This window comes from Triplophysa dalaica, chromosome 22 (assembly GCF_015846415.1).
Source record: "Triplophysa dalaica isolate WHDGS20190420 chromosome 22, ASM1584641v1, whole genome shotgun sequence".
In the NCBI taxonomy this organism is placed as follows: Eukaryota; Metazoa; Chordata; class Actinopteri; order Cypriniformes; family Nemacheilidae; genus Triplophysa; species Triplophysa dalaica.
This window is the reverse complement of record NC_079563.1, coordinates 19331016-19355151: the sequence shown is the minus strand read 5'-3', so window position 1 is coordinate 19355151 and position 24136 is coordinate 19331016. Positions and strand designations below refer to the sequence as shown.

General features: G+C 40.0%; 1 protein-coding gene across 1 annotated transcript; it reads left to right on the top strand.

The window, feature by feature from the left end:
* The first annotated feature begins 281 nt into the window (after positions 1-281).
* On the top strand, positions 282-24121 carry antxr1b (ANTXR cell adhesion molecule 1b). Its single transcript, XM_056737344.1, is given in 19 exon segments — positions 282-748; positions 3862-3933; positions 5870-5941; positions 6395-6476; positions 6552-6585; positions 6762-6841; positions 7371-7439; positions 7538-7618; positions 8257-8317; positions 8882-8980; positions 12154-12223; positions 12423-12501; positions 14345-14440; positions 14679-14720; positions 16474-16569; positions 16649-16816; positions 18981-19061; positions 22587-22788; positions 22791-24121. Coding segments are annotated over 19 exon segments (1860 nt in total). The 5' UTR covers positions 282-599; the 3' UTR covers positions 23018-24121.
* Positions 24122-24136: the final 15 nt, after the last annotated feature.

Genomic DNA, 24136 nt, shown 5'->3' with positions numbered 1-24136 from the left:
ATTTTCATGCAACCTTTGTAGACTCAGGAATAATTTTATATGTTACCACACTGTGGCAGTAGAGGAGAAAAATATGTGTGTGAGAGAGAGAGAGAGAGAGAGAGAGAGAGAGAGTGAGAGAGAAACAAAGGGACGCAGGAGAGAGAGAGAGATGTAAAAAAATGAACTTAATTCCCAAATAATCCATGTCACTTCCCCGTCTTGTTCAATGTAAACCCCCATTTACAAAAAAGACCACATGAAGGTGTTTTCTAAAGGTTCAAACACCATCAACACACCGAGGGCCAGCACGCCTGACATTCATCTGTGGCTGTATTAGTTAAATGAGCGTGTCTTCTGTGAGGGAGTGACTGAACACCAGAGTCAAGTTTAACTGGAGCTCCTCGAGTCCTGGGATCCGACTGCAGCTCTGGGAATCTGCCACAGACATGCCTTCCCCTCCTCTGAGGCCAGACCTCGTGCAGCCTGGATGGATCAGAGAGTGAGGAGGCTTCTGACGAACATCATCTCCGCCGAAGTTGGATGTCTTTCTTCGTGACTGTGTTTGGAAGCGCTGTTGACTTGCAGAAAGTTGCCACTGCATTTTAAAAAACAAAACAATGTGCATTGGTTGGCGTAGAGGTTTGAGGATGCTCACGTGTTTGTGTGGACTGCTGGTCCTGAGGGTCTGTGTCGGACAGAGCTATGAACGCTGGGAGGCCGGTTCCTCGTGCTATGGAGGGTTTGACCTGTACTTTGTGCTGGACAAGTGAGTTTTTCTATTTCCATGAGCTTCCAGAAGGTATTAAAATGACTGCGTGGTGATAGATTGAGGCTCATTTTGAAGGAACAAACGGCAGTCACAGGCAGTCCTGGTCTCCAAAGAAATTCATCCTCAAGCGATGTGTGCTGCACTGAGCATCACTTCAGCTTAGTTTCTTCCGTGACTTAATGGCGGTACTTGCCTGTGACCTTAAATATGAGGTTTTGATATATCTTGATGTACATTCTAGTGCTATCCAACTGATCCCTATAATTTTTTTGCAAAGTATCATTTTCAAGAGTCTTATTCTTGCTCGCTGCACTGGTCGCTGTGTTCATCTACGCTTATGTCACCGGCAATTTTGTGAAAAGTGGAAACATTATTCGTTGCATTTGCCAGTCGTAGCTCAAGCTGAAATCTACAGCTTTACTTTTACGGATCCTTTAAACGGTACATTTGTACCGTGGAATGCTGTTATCAGTGCGTATGAAAACATTTAGCGTGAAAGCAGCGAGGATAATAGACCAGCTTTAGAAAGAATGTGAGTTTGGTGAAGTCAAAAAGTTCACACAAACACCTGAAGTGATTTTTAAAGACGTGATTCAGTCCACAAAAGGAACTGAAACCCACATTTATTCAAAAACCCACATATCAGACGTGTTTTCAGAAAATCTATATTTAGAGAAAAGAGTATTTTCTGTTATTGAACCATAGCATATTTTCACTGAATATATTATATTATATATCACACAATTAATCATGACTAATCGTTTGCAAAATAAACCTTTTTGTTTACATAAAATATGTGTGTGTACCATATATAATAATGTATATATAAATACACACACATCCATTTATGATTTTAAGACAAATAATATTTGTATATATTTAATATTTTTGTTTATATACAATATAAAATATATAAAAATGTATATACATCTGTAAATATTTCTTAAATATATACATGTATATGTATATATTTATATATTAATAATTTTTAGTTACAGTACACACACATATTTTATGTAAACAAAAACTTTTAGCAAACAATTAGTCACGATTAATCATGTGTCAACCCTAATAAATATGCAGTATTTAATGCTTATTAGAAAAAAAATGTTTAATCAAACTATTTTATTACTCTCTTTATTATTTTGGTTTGTTTGGTTTTGGTTCACAAAGTGAACGAACCATTCGCTCCACCGGTGAAACTGATGGTACCAAGAGTGTTTGGTTCCACATGTGCTGAACCTTTTCACCAGAAGGGCCAGATGTTCCAAAGCCTCACAGCTCACCAGAGACTCATATTTGGACACGAATGACAGAGGAAAGAGAAAGAAAAGGGGGAGGAAACGTACAGAAACACGCTATTGTTTGGTTTCTTTTCATCGTTTGATTTGCATTTAAAATCAGAACTCTGTATTTGTGCCGGACGATGAGCCAGAAAGTGTTTTGAATGAAGATCGGAGGTTCTTATCTGATGAGGTCACGGCGAAGAAGAAATAATTATTTTCCTTTTGAAAGCGTTACAGCTGCAGTTCAGGCATGATGATGATTAAAAGCTGCCAGGACTGTTCTCAATAGCTGAACTTTTCAACATTTATATTGTGATTCTTCTCATAATGTCACAAGATAATCAAGTTATTGTTCTAGTGTTCTAGTTAACATAAATAATTTAAAGTTATTTTGCATTTGAATGCCATTTGTTTATACATGATAATCAGTTCATCTTGAGACATAAACGTCACCTCGGTCTTGTGTCTTAAAACCGTAAGTCTTGGATCTGGTTCTCAGCTTATGGTCTCAGACAGGACCGTAGTCTAATTCATCCATATTAAACGTGATCATTCACTTCAACCACAGGACGACAAGTAAATCTCAGAAAATCCTATTTCTCATTAAAATGGACAACATCATTTAAAGTGAAGGTCCACCCGAAAGAGAGACGTCTGTCATCATTTACTCTACCCCCACTCCGCAAAACACAAAAGAAGATATTTTGAAGAAAGTGGGCATTTCTATTAAAAAATCAGATTTCTTAAAAAATCTGTAAAAATAGGGCAGAATGTACTGTTTTAATATGAAGTATTCAGTATCCGTTTTTTACAGTGTGAACACAAAACCAATGCAAGTGAATGGGTGCCAGCTAACAACATTCTTCAAAATATCCTTTTTTGCCCTGAGGAAGAACGAAAGTCTTACAGGTTTGAAATGAGGGTGAAGAAAATATTTTTTGTTCTGGGTGTGTGCTTGACTTAGCTTCTGGCTCATAACACAGTAATTTTTACACCTTGTGCAAAAAATTTATAAAATTGTCTTCATACGATAAAATACCGTCTACGCTGCAAGAAAAGAGATGCATCAACATCTGCTGAACTTATCAAGACTGAATTAGCAGCACTGGTGTGTTTGTGGGGGTGGACGTCCATGGAGGAAAACTTATATTGGCTTTGGACAGCTTTGACGTCCCTTACGTAAGTCAAACATTCTTTGTCGATTTGTCTCCACCGCAGCGGGCCGGCCAGATGAGCTATTTCACAAACTCCACTCTTAAACAAAGTCGGCGGCTCACGCCTCAGATATGAGCTTCTGCATTTTAAGAGGGGGAATATTGTTGTGGCACAATTTTACAGGATTAATCTTGAGCTCTTTAGATAACGAGGATGGTAAGAGTGTGAACATTCATAGCGAAAACCATCAAACTGCATGCCCCGCGTTAAAAAGGTTTTTCATTTCCAAGAAACACCTTCTGGGTTCTCTCCAAGTAGGGTCTGTATGTTACTGTGGCAGATGATGTCGCGTCTCAGACACATTTTACAGACCACAATTCTTCTGCGAAAATGTCCACATTTCTGTAGAGCTCCGGGGAACTGCTAGAGACTTTTCTACCAAGAAATAACCTGTTTGCATTCTGCTTATAAGAAGCATTCCAAAAAGGCACATCCTGTTTGATATATTATGTCAAATCTGTCGCAATGATCTACATTTAAATCTTTCATACCTTTTAAAGGTGGCTTAGGAAGCCATATGCTATTTAAACAGAAGACAAACTAATGATGTTCTGTGCTGATGTTGAGAAACTAAATGTTTAAGTGAAATCTTTAAATCTATATTCTCAGATCAGGAAGTGTCCGGCACCACTGGAATGAGATCTATTACTTTGTTGATCATCTTGCACACAAGTTCATCAGGTATTCTTTTCTAACCCACTCCATTTATCTACTCTACTCTACTCTACTCTACTCTACTCTACTCTACTCTACTCTACTCTACTCTACTCTACTCTACTCTACTCTACTCTACTCTTCTCTACTCTACTCTACTCTACTCTACTCTACTCTACTCTACTCTTTTCTACTCTACTCTACTCTACTCTACTCTACTCTTCTCAACTCTACTCTACTCTACTCTACTCTACTCTACTCTTCTCTACTCTACTCTACTCTACTCTACTCTACTCTACTCTACTCTACTCTTCTCAACTCTACTCTACTCTACTCTACTCTACTCTACTCTTCTCAACTCTACTCTACTCTACTCTACTCTTCTCTACTCTTCTCTACTCTACTCTACTCTACTCTACTCTACTCTACTCTACTCTACTCTTCTCTACTCTACTCTACTCTTCTCTACTCTTCTCAACTCTACTCTACTCTACTCTACTCTACTCTACTCTACTCTACTCTTCTCTACTCTTCTCTTCTCTTCTCTACTCTACTCTACTCTTCTCTACTCTTCTCTTCTCTTCTCTTCTCTTCTCTTCTCTACTCTACTCTACTCTACTCTTCTCAACTCTACTCTTCTCTACTCTACTCTACTCTACTCTTCTCTACTCTTCTCTACTCTACTCTACTCTACTCTACTCTACTCTACTCTTCTCTACTCTTCTCTACTCTACTCTACTCTACTCTTCTCAACTCTACTCTACTCTACTCTACTCTACTCTACTCTTCTCAACTCTACTCTACTCTACTCTACTCTTCTCTACTCTTCTCTACTCTACTCTACTCTACTCTACTCTACTCTACTCTTCTCAACTCTACTCTACTCTACTCTACTCTACTCTACTCTACTCTACTCTTCTCAACTCTACTCTACTCTACTCTACTCTTCTCTACTCTTCTCTACTCTACTCTACTCTACTCTACTCTACTCTACTCTACTCTACTCTACTCTTCTCAACTCTACTCTACTCTACTCTACTCTTCTCAACTCTACTCTACTCTACTCTTCTCTACTCTTCTCTTCTCTACTCTACTCTACTCTACTCTACTCTACTCTACTCTACTCTTCTCAACTCTACTCTTCTCTACTCTACTCTACTCTACTCTTCTCTACTCTTCTCTACTCTACTCTACTCTACTCTACTCTACTCTACTCTACTCTACTCTACTCTTCTCTACTCTTCTCTACTCTACTCTACTCTACTCTACTCTACTCTACTCTACTCTACTCTACTCTACTCTACTCTTCTCAACTCTACTCTACTCTACTCTACTCTTCTCTACTCTTCTCTACTCTACTCTACTCTACTCTACTCTACTCTACTCTACTCTACTCTTCTCAACTCTACTCTACTCTACTCTACTCTACTCTACTCTACTCTACTCTACTCTACTCTTCTCTACTCTACTCTACTCTACTCTACTCTACTCTTCTCAACTCTACTCTACTCTACTCTACTCTACTCTACTCTACTCTTCTCAACTCTACTCTACTCTACTCTACTCTTCTCTACTCTTCTCTACTCTACTCTACTCTACTCTACTCTACTCTACTCTACTCTTCTCTACTCTTCTCTACTCTACTCTACTCTACTCTACTCTACTCTACTCTACTCTACTCTTCTCAACTCTACTCTACTCTACTCTACTCTACTCTACTCTACTCTACTTCATTCTACATTCTGCTGAACTGCTAAATAAATGAGAACTTCTCAGAAATAAAATCTGGGCCGTACCATCTTTACTTTGGCGAGAGATAGAATTGGATCTGTCAAAAACCAATTAAGCAACAATAATAACTGATATCATTTAGACTCTTTTGATCTCACCCTGATGGAGAAAACGGCAATTAAGATGTTTATGAACCCCAAAAAAACCCTCAACTGTCCCTCTTTCTCTTCAGCCCTCAGCTCCGCATGTCCTTCATTGTGTTTTCAACAGAGGGCAGGATCCTAATGAAACTGACAGAAGACAGGTAGGATTTGACAGTGATTGAATATCTCTGGCTTTAGTTGAGGAATTCTTGAAATAAAGGTGCCTGTTGATATGATGAAAGAATGAGATGAATAAAACCTGTTTCAATGATTTGCACCTGCAGAAATGTGTGATATTTGATCTCAGACTATGGTGTCCTGCCAAATCTGAGCACAGTTTTGTGACTTTGAGACGTCTTCTAAATTTCATCAGAAAAAAATGTCTTTGAAGCTTGATTTAATCTCATTGCTATCTTGGACAAACATTTCTCCCATCTGGTATTTTTCTGATGTAAGATCATCAAAACCGTTGTCATTATTCTATAAATGTGCATTAAAAGATCAAAACATCTGTGATCGCTCCGTACAAGCTCAGTTTCTTCCAGACTTTATAGAACTCTGCAGGTAGCCGTGTTTAAACGGTGTAATGGTCTGTAATGTGTGTGTCTGATCAGGGACAAGATCCGCGCCGGGCTGGAGGAACTTCAGCAAGTGTTGCCAGGTGGAGACACCTTCATGCACAAAGGTTTTCAGAGGGTAAACCATCATTGTTGTCATCGCTTGCAGCAGAATACGCACGCAATTGCAATAAACATTTTTGTGGTTTTCCAGGCAAGTGAGCAGATCTACTATGGAACAGGTGATGGTGAGTGGTTGACGCGTATCCAACATATTCTCAACATGATATTGATCGACATTTCAAAACTTTGGCAGATTGATTTGAAGTACAGAGAAAGAGCACATCGGTTCCCAGCTTGTCGTCATTTTACATTGAAGCATTTGACTCCGTGGAGGTTTAACTATTGAATATTCCTCTGTTAGGGTACCGCACAGCGAGTGTCATCATCGCTCTAACAGATGGAGAATTGCGCGAGAATGAGTTTGATCTGGCGTCCAGGGAGGTGAGACCTCAGACCATAAATCCTTTCCAATTCTTTCTGCACGGTGGGGAACAAAACGATTGAATTTCCCTGCAGTGACAGATGCTGTGTTTACAGATAATGACTATAGACATGTTTTTTCTTTTCATTTTTTCATCAAAAGAGTAAATCTTCAAAGCCTGCTTGCCATGGGAACAGCATGATCATGCTCTACGAAACTCACTGAAATGCACTTTAAGCCCATTTATCATCCTGAGCTTGCGATACAGAAACGGCTGAAGAAAAATATCTCATTTGTCCGATATACAGAGTTCAATTTAAAAACCTTTCTCACCCACACGTCTAGCTGTTTCAATTCAAAAACAACAAGAGCTGCGGACAGTTTGGCACCATGAGCCCTCACCCTGCTTTATACTTTGTCTGACTGTCCGGTTATCTTGATTTCTATTCGCACAATCTGACATTTAACAAAGCACACTTTTATAACCCAATATGCAACCCAACGCTCCAATAACACCGCTGTCTATCATGTGACGTGTTTAAATGACAGGCCGGACGCTCGAGACAACTGGGAGCTTCAGTCTACTGTGTTGGAGTGAAGGACTTCAATGAAACCCAGGTAAAGTCACACCTGCCCAGGCATCCACTATCACTTATGGAAAGAAGATATCTTGAACTTCTTGTGAATGCTAAAGCGTGATTTTTCATTCTGTACAGCTGGCGACGATAGCCGATAGCAAAGATCACGTTTTTCCAGTGAATGATGGCTTTGAAGCGCTTCAGGGGGTCATCGATTCGGTGAGTGAATTCAAACAAACTGACAGTTAATTGACATTTTTTTCACAATATTTTAATAAAGCTGTTGATGCTGCATCCGGCGTGATGTGACTGTTCAGGTCATCATATTGTGAAGCACCAATTTTCTGTTCTCTTAGATGATTTATTTAAGCCCATTTCTAAGCATGTGCTATATAAATGCAGGTTCCATGATGATAATAATGTATTTTATTATGTTATCATGTTTGCACCAACTACAGTTTGATTGATATTAATTGGAATGCACAATAAAACATTTTTTATCTCATTTTGGAAATAAAATTGACCCTGAGCTACAAAAACATCATTCATGAATATTTTGCTCACTAGGACAATCCCCTTTAATAAGGTTTAATGCTGCACATCTGGTATGAATATGTACCCTTGATGTACCAATATGAACTCTTTAGATGGAAAGGTGCACTACGGTCCCGGTGACAGCTTGGGTACATTTTTTGACCATTTTTCCTGACAGTGAAGACATCACACTAAAATATCCATGGAGATGACATTTGACACAGTATGAAATTTGGAGTAAATTGTCAACACAAGCTGTACCACTTGAAAAAAACTGTGTTAAACAATACATTAAAAGATAAAGATGTGTTTTCATGTCTCAGATTCTGAAGAGATCCTGCATAGAGATCCTTGCAGTGGAGCCTTCAAGCATTTGTTCAGGAGGTAAACTAATATCAATCCAGAGAGACACTCAATCGCTTTAATTAGTTTGCGTGTTCTGAACTGAAAAACAACAACAACAACAAATAACAAAAATCTACAAATTCAATTTTTGTAAGCCCAGTTTCTTTTTAATCTCATTACACATTCCGTCTGAGCAGAATTGTTTTTCTCTATTTCTTTAAAGTGTTTTGCTTTCTTGTGCTTTCAAGTTCAAAGTTTTGAAGTATTTTGATGTACTCACCCTCGCGTGTAGACACCTGTAGGACTTTCTTTTATCTGCAGAACACAAAGAAGATGTTTTGGTTGTTGACCAAACAACATTGACCTCATTGTATGGACACAAAACCACTGAAACATTTCTCATAATATCTTCTTTTGTGTTCCACCTAAGATAGAGTCACGCACAGGTTTTGAACGACGTGAGGGTAAATACACGACGGCAGACTTTTCACGTTCTGGTGAACTGCTTGAATCCTAAATCTAGACCAAACTTTCCTGTTGACAACCAGATCCATATCACTCCAGTGATCTTTCTACCTTTCTCCATTAACCTCAATAACACAGAATCCTTCGAGGTGGTGGTCAGAGGGAACGGATTCCTTCACGCCCGGGACGTCAACAGAATTCTTTGCAGCTTCCGCGTCAACAACACCATCACCGTGAGTAAGTGAAAACAGCCGAGATTCATTCATGGCCAGCTGTGAGCTGACGCTTTGATTGATTGATGAAACCTCTGTTGGGTTATAACACACGCTCAACAAACACACCATCAACATATTCCAGAAGAAACATAAGTTATGGTTGATCGACGATCACAGTTATTTTCTCAACTAGTTTGACACCTTAATGTGGAAATGTGAATGTGTTGTGAGCTACCCATAATGGATTTGTTTCATTTGCCACATGGGCGTATTTATTTAAGATTCCGTAGCGTCGTCTTTAGGCACGTGGCACCGTGGACAGCTTGGAGTTTTTCTTCTGTGATGCTTCAGAATCCAAATGTCAGTAGGGCTGTTGTGTTTTTCAGAATGGGTTGGCCGCAGCACTCGTAAATCACAAGACTTTCCTTCAACACAAACCACATGTGCAGCACAAACGCACACGCACACACCATTAGACAAGAGCCGGTGGAAAACATTCGCAGGAATGTTTGATTCGACAACATCTTTGATAGTTGTGATTTCTAGGTTTAGTGTAACGCAAATGCCTTGAATTAAGAGAATGTCATGAAAAGGTCTGAGGTCTGTCAGGTTATATCATGAGACGACGCTCTTCACGATATGATTCCAGCCAAACTTTGAGATCAAGTAACTAATGGAACGCTCCATTTTTCTTGGAAGAAAAGGAAAGAATTTGACCTTGCGTGGTATTGACACATGTTTGAAGTATGTCTTGTATTTTTCTTATTCTCACATGACAGGAGAACACACGGCTCATCTCACCAGCACGTGTGTGTGTGTGTGTGCGTCTGGAGTAAATCAACTTGGAAGTCAATAATGTTTCCAGTTCTTTCTTCTGCTTTCGATATGAATTGCATGTAATGGAAAAAATATGCAGTAAAAATTGGGTTAGTTAAATGTTTGTGTCACACACCCAATGTGCTCTCTGCCAAACAACTGTGATGTGCTCATCCCGCTGATCAGTTTTTCTATGTTGTTATTTCACTTGTTACAGTTTCCTAAACTAATGTTATTTCTTTTACAATCATTTGTTGACGCCAATAGCTTAGTGGTAAGTGCGCTGACATATAGTGCTAGTACACTCACAACAATCCACTTCCATTCCTGTCTCGTGCGGTCCTTCCCTGATCCCCCTGCTCTCTTTCCAGCACTTTCCTGTCACCCCTCCTATGTGCTATCATCATAAAAGATAAAAAGCTCCAAAATACAACTTAAAAAAACTGTTGAAATTAATAATTTGACAAGCGAAATACTGTGTATACCAGACTTTTTTCTAATATAAATATCTGGTATAGGCAGCACTGTTGTAGTGCAATTATAGTGGTAAAATGATCATTTATGATTTTTTATTAAAATTTATTTAAAGTAGCCTTATTGCTAATGTACACAAAATTGACTGCAGTTTATTTAATGCATTTTTTAAAGAAAATTAGAGGACATCCAAAGCCATGGTAATCGTGCAAATGTTTTGTAAATGACTAAATTAATGTAGAGTATTAGAATCAATAAATTAACCTTCTCTGCACGTTGCAAAAATGTGATGAGCGTTCTCTAGTCCTCAATTCTGATTGGTTGTACCATGTTGTGAGATTCCCAGCTGAATGCATTACATGAGCATCACTGTTTTGCTGCATTTGTGTTGCTTGGCAACCGCTTCTTTACGTTTCTATGAAACTTCTTCGATTGGCGGAGCGATAATATTTGTAATTGTAACACATCTCAATAAAATGGAAGGAAGGAGGCGGGAACCGGCAAACATTTAAACATTTAATAAAGTAATATAACAGCCGGCGGCCCCTCACGGACGACCGCCGGCGAACAAAACATAATATAAATACAAACATAACATAAGTTCGGGCCCGGTCCTCTCTCTTCGACGGTCCGGTCGCTCGTTCCTTTTATGCTCCCATCTCCTACGTGATTCGAGCCCGGTGTGCGCACAGCTGGCGCTAATTCACAATTACTCACCGGAGTCGAACCACGGTCTCGCCCCGCCTACTCTACTACATACCCCCATCACCCCTCACAGGCCGGGGGGTACCACCGCGACTGTGCAAGCTCCCTCCCCCTCCCTCGGGGGGGGTGGGGTGGGGGGTATGCAGCGACGAGACGAGACAACGGAGACGGGAGCCCTCGGAGCGACCGGAAAGAGAGAGGGGAGAGAGGGGGAAAAAAAATCCGGTTCCCCGACATGCTGCCGCTCGTTCCTCAACCAGCCGGAGTACTCTCCTTCGCGGTGCCTTGCGGTGGCCCTGGGGCTTCGGTGGACGGCTCGACCGTCCGCCCCCTGGCGGCCGGCGGTGGCTCCTCCTTTATCCGGGAGTCGGGGCGGGTTCCCCGTCCCCTGTTCCTCCCCCTTGGGCGGACGGACGCAGGCTCCGGCCTCTGGCAGGCGGTGGCTCACCCGGCACTTCCGCCCCCTGCTCCTCCCCCTCGGGGGACGGACACAGGCTCCGGCCTCTGGCGGACGGCGGCAACCCCCCCGCTCCCACTTGGACGAAAGCCACCCCACCTCGACCCAGGGGCGCGGCAGCAAAGGTCGCCGTTCCACCGAAGTTTTGACGGTGGCCGCACTGTGCACTTCCGTTTCCCCAGAGCCACCGCTTCGGGCAGCCACTGGCGTACGCCCTTCGTCCGCGCTGCCCGAACTCTCCGGCACCGCGAGGCCACTCGGCGGCGAGGACTCTCCGACAGCATGTCTCTCCTTCCTCCCGGGTTTCGGCACCACTGTAACAAGATTCAAGTATGGAAGGAAGGAGGCGGGAACCGGCAAACATTTAAACATTTAATAAAGTAATATAACAGCCGGCGGCCCCTCACGGACGACCGCCGGCGAACAAAACATAATATAAATACAAACATAACATAAGTTCGGGCCCGGTCCTCTCTCTTCGACGGTCCGGTCGCTCGTTCCTTTTATGCTCCCATCTCCTACGTGATTCGAGCCCGGTGTGCGCACAGCTGGCGCTAATTCACAATTACTCACCGGACTCGAACCACGGTCTCGCCCCGCCTACTCTACTACAGTAATCATTACATTTTACTCGCCGTGGCTGCGTATATGAAATAATGTTTCATTGAAGCAAAAGGATCATGTTCTTGATCTCTGTGAAAGTGTAAACATCAAAATCTGATTCCTTGTCTCTTATTTTCTAGTGAAGAGACCTCTGGTCGTCGAGGACACCTACCTGCTCTGCCCAGCGCCTGTACTGCAGGGGATGGGAACGTAAGTGTTGAAAGCTGAAAGCGCAGAAGTCAGAATGGAAAGATAAACACACAAGTAGGACAGATAAATACGCCTGAGTTTTGTCTGTTTGGAGGCTGAGGTCGTCAGACCACACAAGATCGCTGGTTGACCAGCGGATATTCAGGATGATTCGACGCATATAAAGTGATTCACTGTTCTCTCTCTCTTGTGTTGATAGATCTGCATCTCTCCACGTCAGTATGAACAACGGCCTGAGTTTTATCTCCAGTTCTGTGACCATCACCACCGTGAGCTGTGTGAGTACAGTGTTCTTCAGGTCACTTCTGCCGTATCTCTGGGCATAACCTCAATTTCAACTCCGTCTCACAGAGTCTCTCTGTGTCGTCTGAACACAGTCATCACGCACACAGTCTTAACACTAATGTTCCTCTGGTGGGGTGCCATGCCAGAGCAAGTGAGTAGAGGCTTGGAGATGCTTTTGCCTGGCACACACGAGACAATTTTCAAACATTTAAATGATAAATTCACGAGGTCACGTTTCACCCAAAAAATGGAAAAGGGACATACGTCAAACTGGGTCCTATGTGGACGTATAGGTTTATGTAAACCAACGGTTGGGTTTGTCCTTATTTATCCAACTATGGGTGAGCGTCATGCGTTAAATACACAAGTGTGACCCTGGATCACAAAACCAGTCTTCAGTAGTACGGGAACATTTTTAGTAAAAGACAAAAATACATTTTATGGGTCAAAATTATAGATTTTTCTTTTATGCCAAAACTCATTAGTATATGAAGTAAAGATCATGTTCCATGAAGATATTTTGTACATTTCCTACTTTAAATATATCAAAACTTTATTTTTGGAAGTGGATGTCCTGCCACAGCGCCTCTGATTCACAACTTCAAAGGCAATTTTCCATATATTTAGATTTTTATGCGCTCTCAGAGTTTTAAACAGTTGTATCTCAGCCAGATATTGTCAAATTCTAACAACTCATACATCAATAGAAATCTTATTTATTCAGCTTTCATATTATGTAAAAATTTCAATTTCAATTTACAGACTGGTTTTGTTGTCAAGGGACACAAATATTTCTTCTTTAATTCTTATTCTCAATAGCGATTCTCATTAGATTCTCACTGCATAGTTTTTAAATGGGCATAAATTTGGCAATGCTATCATGTTATACTGCGTTCCTTTAGAATTGAGATGATATTAATGTAAATAATTCCGATGAAATTGCTTGCGCTACAGTACGGATTTGGCTAAAAGAAATACCATAAGATTTTCTTTTTATAATACAAATAAATATATCAATAAACTTCTAAAATATTTATATTATTTATATATATATATATATATAATAGACAGTAATAGATATGACGACTGTTTCATCAGACACATGCTAACTTCTGGTCTCAATTTATTTGATATGAATAACAATTTAAATGAATATTTTATTTGACATTAATTTATAAAATTAAAACTATTTGAGTGTTATCGATTGTTTGCAGTGGCCTATCGGAAGTAAGCTTGGGACACATAACATGCTTGTGAAAACGTTAATAATATACAAAAAATAAACAAAAACCAGTCATCATTCAAAAGTGTCCGCTTACCTTGCCCGGATTTGCAACTGTAAACTAAAAAAAATATATATATATAATGTAGTGTAATTAATGTAAATGCATAAACTGTAATGTTATTATATTATAAATAACTATCTAGGCCTTGTAAAGAGAAGTAGAGTAAGCGGCATTTATAGGTTTTCAAAAGAGATATAATGTGATATGGTGATATCGCCTTTTGGCAAAACGTTTGCGTTCCAGTTTTAAGAGTTTTACTTCTTTTTATTTTGTGGTGAAATGTAATCCAGACATTTATCTCGTGTGCTTAACCCGACTTTAAGAAGCACTTTAAATGGGTTCCCGGCGTCATCACTCACATTCAAGATCAAGCTAGTGTTTCACAATCCATTTGCAGCGATTTTTATTCTGCATCTTTCTCTAAACCACAAATTCCTCAGTGGAAGCCCATCCAGCGGGGTTGGCGCGTGGCATTAGAAACATTACTCCGGCTTTATTTGCTTTGGAGCGTAAACCTCCTCTGGGTCTCTGTTTCTTCTCTCTTCCTCAGACTGACGGAACGTTCTTGGCCATAGCGCTGCTCATCCTTCTGCTGCTGATCGCCATGGCGATACTCTGGTGGTTTTGGCCCCTCTGTTGCACCCTGGTAGGTTTTACCCTGCAGCCCGTCTTCCTTGCATTCTTCTTAGATGTTTCTCCAGCCAGAACCCGATATCCAGACTGGGCGCCGAGTCCAGTAATGTCTTTTCTGACATGCGTAGAAGAAAGTCAGATCCATGGAAAATATCTTGAATTTAAAAATGTATTAGTACGTCATTTCCATTTCAAGATGATTCCTTTGACACTAAGAGCCATTCAAAACGAGTACTTCTCATTCTCTTCAGATTGTCCGCGAGCCACCGCCATCCGTGATGGAAGACAGTTCGGTGAGACACTTTAACACAATAGTTTTTTAAAGCTTTTCAATCTCCGCTCATATGAACGGAGAAATGTTTGAGAAATGTCTCAGTGGTTTTGTGTCCATACAATGGATGTCAATGGGGGCAGTGTAGTTTGGTCACCAACGTTCTTCCAAATCTCTTCTTTTATGTCGGGCAGAAGAAAGTCAGTCATTCGGTTCTCAAATGACATGAGGGTGAATAAACGATGAAAGATTTGTGGATGAACTAGCCCTTAATGTCTATTGGCACAACCTGCTGTGATGTTACTGAAAGTTTAGAAAGCAAGCGAGAATAAGATTCGAGATCTTTTGAGGAAGGCAGGTTTAATATGTATGAATAATGACATTCAGTGTCTCTGTATGTTGTTCTTGGCATGAAATCTTTCTCCTCAAATAAAACTTTTTCCAGATGATTGTTAGATATGGTATGTGAAATTCACAGAAATAATGAGCTTTTAATGCACCCTTGATGTTCTGTCGCCATATCTGTTATTTAAGGGGTGGACTACATGATCCCAACACTTTTTGGAAGACATTAATAAATGCTTGAGGAAGGTGTGTATTGTTTAGGACCATTAACATCTAAAACTTGTGGGAAATACAGGACACGCCGCTTTCTCACCATCTCCCGTTGCTCACTCATAAGTATATTTGCGGAAGACAGACAGCCACGACTCCAGAAACACGGGAAGAATGAAATGGGTGCATCATCTGCACTCGTGGCGCTTGCTTGTGCATCCAGTGTCCAAGCATACAAATATAAATATTCACAATATCTCAAATGTTTCCAATTACTTGAAAAATCGTGAGAAAATTGCATTCTAAACAGTAACACGGGAAGATTTGTTTACTTTCTTTGTTAAATATTATATAATTCGCACCAATTATAAAACTTTACCTCATCCGCTAACATGATTTCTCATTCCCGTCTGATTGATGGCCATCAGTGGTGGAGTTAAAAACAACAGATCCCATCATTCCACGCTCCTTCACAGCATCATCAAGATACAGCATTGTTGTTGTTTTACAAACTGCACCTTTAACTTATGAACAAGTGACATTTTTAGTCATAGGAGTAAACTGTCTATAAGTGTAACAGCCCTTGACCTTCCCCAAATAACAGGTTGGGAACCACAATCTGTGAGAGCTGGAGTCGAAAAGCAGAGTTGCCAATGGACGGACCGACCGCTATATACTGTATAATATTAGTTATTATGGAAACAATTTATTGTTATTATTAACGCTATTGTTTTTGTCGTCCTTGTCCCACTTTTCAAAACAAAGTTACGCCACAGTCTGTCGCCATCTTACCTTCATGTCCTTTCACATCTGTTTAATCTGTGAAACAAAATAAAAGAACATCTGTTTGTGTTTAACACCATGTTGTAATGTCACGAGGGGCAATAAGCGATCCCAAACATTTCATTTCTAAGTAAACTCTTCCTTTAAAGGAACGGTATACCCCAAACCTAAACATGACTGTTTCTTCAGTGGAACACAAAAGAAGATATTTTAAGAAATGTCTCAGGTGGTTTTGTGCCCATACAATGGAAGTGTTTTTCACCTACTAACATTCTTCAAAATATCTTCTTTTGTGTTCTGCAAAAGAAAGGTTTGAAATCACAGGAGGGCGAGTCAATTTCATTTCTGGGTGAACTATCCCTTTAAGGGATCAAGGCTGACATCTTTACTTCCCCAAAACAGGCTTTACTTAAGACCGCTTTACTTTCTCTATAAAGGATGAAGAAGAAGATGGCTATCCCAAGAAGCAGTGGCCGACAGTGGACGCCTCATATTACGGCGGCAGAGGAGTTGGCGGCATTAAAAGAATGGAAGTAAGAGCGTGTTTCGTGAAGTGAGTTTTAGAAAAGAGTTGAACAGGTTGAAGTGATGTAACGTGTGTGTGTGGCACAGGTGCGCTGGGGAGATAAGGGGTCCACCGAGGAAGGAGCCAAACTTGAGAAAGCTAAGAATGCTCGAGTGAAGATGCCAGAGGAGGAGTTTGAGTTTGCACCCACACGCACCCTGAACAACGGCATGAGGAAACCCATCTCTCCTCTGAAGTGGTACTCGCCAATCAAGGTTTGACTTTAGGGCTTTACATCACATCAAAAGTAAAAGGAGAGAGATCATTTCAGACATACAGTATGAGAGATGTGAGAGGCTTTAACTTAAGGCTGTGACTAAACCTTTTAATAGATGTTAAAAGAAGAACTCATGTCTTTTATCATTTAAAAACTTTAACAAACTTCTATTTTTGTGATAGGCTTTGTTTGAACCATACGATATAAAATAAAAGTCACTAGCTTTTGATATTTTGTTACCTATTGAAATGCAATTTTTACATTTTTAAGTGTCTAATCGATTAATCTCGATTAATCGATTCCAAAATATTTTTAAGAATTCTTTAATGTTTATACAATATAAATGTGTGTGGTGTGTATATTATATGTATGTATAAATACAGAAAACGTACATGTTTATTTTTCAGAAATTAGTCATAAATATTTATACAAAATGTAAATTATATTTATATATATTTATTATATAAGGCCACAGAAAAAGAGACCATTTCAAATTTTATTTCAAATTTTTTGCAGTGTGTGTATAGTTCAGAGAACTAAATGCAGTGCATGTGTTATATCGACACAAACATTTATTTTGGAATCAATTAATCACGATAAATCAATGTGGCGGTTATCTAAAATGTCCAAAAACTTTTTGGGCCAACTGTGTATCATAGAAATCTTAACCAGCAGGACCTTCTGGGTCACTAACCAGCTCTAACCAGACTGAACCAGAATGGAACGTCATGCTGGTCTAGGTTCATCAGGAGCCTAAGCAAATAAGAAATGTCCATGTCCAAGTGTGTCTGTACAAAAACAAGTTACATAACAGATACGGATGACCCAATACAGTGAATTGCTTACTGTATGCTCATTAAGGTGGACATCAACACATCTCCAGACGGCTCAGAGTCAATAACAGAAGCTCTGTGGTGCTGTATAGCCCTCTAGCAGTGATGGAAAGGCTCGTGCATTGTTTGCTAATGTCTTTGTCAGCTGGAAGGCAAGAGTTAATTTAAACCAGACGCTGAACTGAGTTGACCCATGAGAGAGGAGCTTTGAGGAGCTGGTCCTCCGCCCAACAAAACAAACTCCTCTTCTCCCTCTCGCTCACCTTCTTTCTTTATTATTATTTTAGGTGACAGTTTACTCAAATCTCAGGGATATACAGAGTGAAAGGAAACGCAGGATTACACTGAAGCTACTGACCCAGCTTTGGGCATAAAAACATTTCACAACTCGTCTTTAAAGAGATAGTTCACCCATTTATTTACACCTCGATTGTTCAAAACCTGTACGTGGCTCTTTCTTCTGTGCAACACAAGAGAAGATATTTTGAGAAATGTCTCCCTGGTTTCGTGTTCATACAATGGAAGTCAACGGGGGCCAATGTTGTTTAGTATCCAAACGTTCATCAAAATATCTTATTTTGTGTTGTGCAGAAGAACGTACATGATACAGGTTTGAAATGACATAGGAATGAATAAATGATGAAGGAATTGTCATTTCTGGGTGAACTATCCCACTTATAATGTCAATGTGTGTTGTTCAGAGTTAGTTTAGTCAACAATTTAATGACATGCAGATATGCAAATGTAACAATATGTGACGTACTGAATTTGAATAAGTGCCTACATATCAGAGTTTAAAACCGTACGTTCTATAAAGTAAAAGTGAAAAACATTTGACATCTTTTATGGCCATGTGACCCGTACGCTCTTTGACCTGTGACGTTCTTGCAATCACCTACGTGAGCGTCGATATAAACCTCATTTAGTCACGAGAATTTAATTTATTAGCACTTACATTAAAAACTGACATCCGCCTTTAAGTTTTACGCTTTATTAATTTGATTTACTTTTGAAATATGAGCGTTGCTCCGCCTCCGTGGTGTCATGGGTTGGAAAAGTGTCCATCCGCTCCACACTCACCAATCTCGGACCGTCCGGATATTTCTCGCCTGCTTTTGGTTTCTACATTCTTTTAAACGGAATAATGACACTGAGAACCGAGACAGAATCTGAGAACCCCTTCCCCTGAAAAATGCACTATTTACACTTACAGTATACTCGTAGTATTTTTTCCCTGTGCAGTTAAACATGGCTGTGAAAATCATCTGCGGTGAAGTGTATCTGTACAAGACTGAAGTGTAAATGTCACTGCCTGTTTGAATTTCGTAGGGTAAATTGGACGCCCTGTGGGTGTGGCTTAGGAGAGGATATGACCGTGTGTCCATCATGCGACCTCAACCTGGAGAAAAGGTGATAAACAATTTCACATTTTTGTTATATTACAGTCAAGAAAGTGATGTGTTTTAAAAGCAATAAGGTAATTGAGTAGTATTTGTTTTCAAAACACTCCTCGTCCACACTAGCGTTTCCCAAGCGCTGCCCATCCATACTGAAACATCAGCATGTGTCATTTCTGTCAGAAGTTTATTTACTTTCTGCCTTATTATGTCAAAGTACTGTGGGGCAAAAACAGTTTTTTAAATAGATAGACAATGAGGTAACTTAAGGGCTAGTAATAGTCGTGTATACGACATATGCAATAGCTACGCAGTATGCTGTGTGTAGCCTGATGCCGTGCACCTCTCCAAAAATGTAACAACTTGTCAACTCATCGCAGAGGGCTGTGATTGGTCCATTTGAACCCCTCCCTCAAGTCAGAAAACTCAGCGATACATGTTTACTAAAATGCATTTCTGAATGATTTACCCAAGTAAATGATTTGTTCTTGTGTATTTAACATCTCAAGCTACAACAAAAGTGACTGTTTACTTGCCGCTATCACTGCTAATGCTTCTCAAACTAGCTGCTTTTTCTTCGGCCCTTGTCTGGGTCACACAAGCAACACGCGTGTGGAAGCTGATGCCTAGTGGTCATTGCCTGTCGACGCGGACATTGACGCAGAAATATAATAAAGCAATTTTTGCTTATTGCTTTTATAAAACAGTTATTCCATATGCTTAGCAAGGTTTCATAAAATAAAGCAAATAAAATGATATTTTAGCTACGTGGTGCGGTATTTAATAACGGCTTAGCACTCCGCTCAGCCAATCAGAATCAAGGACCAGTACTGACCCTTTTATAAAGGAAAAGCAGTTCGTTGCCAATGGCGTAGGTCCTATAAATTACGCTTTATCGATGTTGCTGAGACTATAAAGCTGCAAAAGCGAAACTTAACTCGCGCTCCGCTGCCAAACAATAACTGCGAGTAATTAAATATTCCCTCTCCTTAAATACGATCTCAAGTACCTTATGCATGAGCTGACATTCATGCTTTCAAACAGGAGAACAGCCGAAACAACTGCGTCACATGACAAAAAACAACATCAGTGTTTTTAAACGCCTCCGTTTTCCTCATCCACACTACAACACTTGATTTAAATTACATGGAATGCACAATAAAAAAATATAATTTTAGAAAGATGTATCTCATACGTAGTTATGTTGAAAAGGTCACGCTTGACGTAGGCGGATGAACCGAGTGCAAGTTGAACATGATTATGTATTCCTTAAAGTCATGAACGCACATCGCAGAACAGAGTAAGGAGAGCATTTGTGTTCATAAAGCATTTACATTTGTATATATTTTTTGAAAATGAGCGATGGTTTGACAAGATAAGAACTTTATTCATGGTCTGGTACGTTTAAAGCCCTGTGAAGCTGCACTGAAACTGTCGTTTTTACCTTCAAACCAGGAATGTTTTTATCAAAACCTTCATTTTTCTTTCGACTAAAGTAACAAACACATAAACATCTTGGATGACATGAGGGTGAGGAAATGATCAGGAACATTTATTTTGAAAGTGAAATACTCCTTTAAGTGTGGACGAAAGCGGAGAGAAAAAGATGCCTTTTCAAACGGAAGCATTAGTGTGGACAGGACATGAGCTGTACTGTAAATGTCATTACAAAAGGAAGTGTGTGGTACGGCATTAGAACATTTAACCATACAAATAACAGAGCCTCTCATAGTTATTGCTTTCCATCTTATTACTTAGAAACTCACAACAATCAGTAGAACTGATCAGCGATGTCAAAAAACACACAAGCAGACCATGCTCAAAAAACTGCGTCTCTGGGTTCTTTCAGAACCTGTTCTCATTATTAACAGCGCAGGCAAATTGAGGAACACATGAAGATCATTTAGAGGTGGACAGATGAAAGCCGGCCAGCTGTTCATAATAACACCAGTCAGAATGGAAGGTAGTCAGGACTCTGGCTTAGGTTCAGACCAACGGGACCAGTCTGCTCATATTGCTCCTGACTAAAGGAATGCACCCGTCTGCTCAAAGCATTAGACGATCACCCTCTCTTTCCTTTAGACCAATGCAAAGATGGGAGTTCTGGGGTGGTAAACAGAACGGAAGAAAGAAAAAAGATGTTTGAATGCAGCAGGATTTGTTTGGATCTTCACAGGCAAACAAAAGCGTCTGTGAATTATTCATCGCAGGACTAAACTACAGCGAAGCCTCTGTGGAATAACTCATGGTTGTAAATTTTCATCTCACAAACGATGTGTTCGCACTCAGAGCTCTCAGGTTTTCATTATGTGGAAAAACCGACTTTAAACACGCTCTTAGAGGAGCCACGTCATGAAGCACATTTTCCTTGATCTCATGAAATCAATGATTTCAGAAAACTTCCAAAAAAAACATTTGAAATAATATGGCATCGTTCGCTAGTTTTGGTGATGATATAAATTTCGGATTGTAGTCGAATAAAAGCATTTCATTGTCTGCTTTACAAAACGTTATGCTTAAAATGCTATTCGTTATCCGCCATCTCTGTTTGAAACATTGCAGTTCACTTGATGTACTTTAAAGGAACAGTTCATCCCAAAAACTTTCTGTCATGATATACTCATCTTCCAGTTGTTCCAAATCTGTATACACGTGTTTGTTCTGATGAACACAGGGAAAGATATTTAGAAGAATGTTTGTAACAAAACAGCTTGTGGCCACCATGATGTTTTTTACCTTCTTCAAAAAACGGTGTGTTTAACAGAACAAACACATTTATAAATCAATTTTTCTACTATGGCAGTCAATGGTGGCCGAGAACTGTTTGGTTACAAGCATTCTTCCAAATATCTTTCTCTGTGTTCATCAGGGCCTTTATTTATAAAGCCGCTTTAGAGTAAAGATTCACTCTTAAGCGTGTCAAAATTCTAAGAATTAAATAATTTTACTCTTATTCTTACACCTAAGAATTCATGAAATAATATAGAAAATGAAATAATTTTTTTAGGATTTGCAACTTTGGTCTTTTCTTTATATAGCTTACAGCTATGTGTAATATGATGCGATTCAGCAGCTTAAATACTTCAATTAACTGTTAAAACTCAATTCAAAGTGTGTGAAACCTAGCCAAAATGGATACATATTTGTAATATTCCTGGGCATAATGCATATAATAACTGCAATTTTTAACTTTTGCATCTCTGTCGCCATCTCTGTCTGAAAAATGAAATTGCGGGATCCTATTGGCTGATTCAGAGGTCAAGGGCGGCCATTTTGTGTTTGAATCATTGTAGTCCTTGATTTACAACACTTAAGAATCAGTCTTTACCTTTACTTTATAAAAGTATCCTACTAGTATTCTAAGTCCTACTTCTTACTAAGAATTTTTGAGACTGAGTTGAAGTCAAATAACAAACAACATTTCCACAACAGCTCAATTTATAATTCCTTACAAGTGTAATATTAAGGAAACAGTGGGGCACGTTCTTAAACCGGATTTCTTCTTGTACTAACTAACAGTTGTTTTCATTTTCTCCAGGGTCGCTGTATGAAATTCACCCACATGAAAGCCTACCCGGCCCCTCAGTACCCACACTACAACAACCCCTCGAGTCACATCTACAGTCTTCCCCACAGCAGATGCCCCCCTGTCCCACAGGGTACTCTACCTCCCACCCCACGCTGCTCCACCCACTCTCCAACCTCCACCCTGCCACCTCTGCCTTCCACCCCTCCCCCATCCTCTATAACCCCTCCCCTCACACTCCACCTCCAACCAGAGCTGTGCCTCCAACCTGTCTGAGCATCAATGTGACTTTACCTCCACCTCCGACGCCGCCACCACCCCCTTCATCACCCAACACCCTGCCTCCGCCCCCTCTGGCTGCTCCTCCCGGGCGAGCCCCGCCTCCTTCTCGTCCCCCACCACGTCCAGGCCCTGACGTTCCCGATGTTCCCGACCTTCCCTAAAGAGTAACAGGAGTTTTTGCACCAGGACTGATTAGACTGAAGACACAGTTCGCGAAAATTAAGATTCCGTGTGAATTGTAAGGGCATTTGGTGATCTCATGGATGTGAAAGATCTGATGACGTGTTGGCAACTGTTGCAAATCACAATTGTATGTAAGGGCATCAACGATCAGACACATCCAAGAGAACAGATACAGGTTACAATGTCACTTTATGGAGTGTCTTTTATCTTATTCAAAATTTTGAAAATAATACTCTTACCTGTGAGACAGAAGTCTATAGGCTGAAGAACCGGAAATGTTGCACGAGTACGTTAACATGATGAAAAACTGAAAACTTTTTCCTTTGCGTTTTTTAAATGTTTGACGTACGCATGACAGCGTTATCAAAGCGATCCGTGAAAACGCATAAAAACGCTCTATTACACAGGCCAGGCCAGTGGACGGTGCTGTTGCACTCTAAAGAAACACTACGTGCCTACGCAAATACACACACCTTGTTTTAAGGTAAAAGCGCTTTTAATATACTATGTCGGCCTGTATGTATGTTTGTACTTTGTGTATATAGATACTCCGCTGGTCTTAGTGGCGCAGTAAATCTACTTTTGCTGGAGAAATGATAATAAGTATGTCAGTTTCAAAAGTTAGCATTTTCAGTCCTCAAAAATCCCATTGATGTGTAAATAACCGGCCAAACGCATAAACAAGTTTTCTGTCTTTAGTTGAAAACGGTCTCGTGTGAACGGCCTCTAAAATGGTGATGGAGGAAATGGAAGTCGTGTGATTTGTTAAGATATAGTTTTTATAATTTGTATATATGGATGCCTTACAAGCATCAAGCTTGTATTAAAAATTCATGAAGTGGTTAATGATCTTTTATTTAAAATGCCTTTTGTTTCGGTTCATTTTTTGCAGCATTATTCTTTCGGATATGGCAGTGCTATGGCATTTTTTTCTAGATATTTTGAATTTCCTTTGTCAGTTTGAATGTTTGTTGTGCTCGAGCACTCGACAACTTCGCTTGTTACAGATGTCCAATTTGAATCTGGAGATCATTTTTACGAAGAGCTTGTGTGTACATTCTTCAATTAAATGATGATTTTTACATCCGTGTCACGCA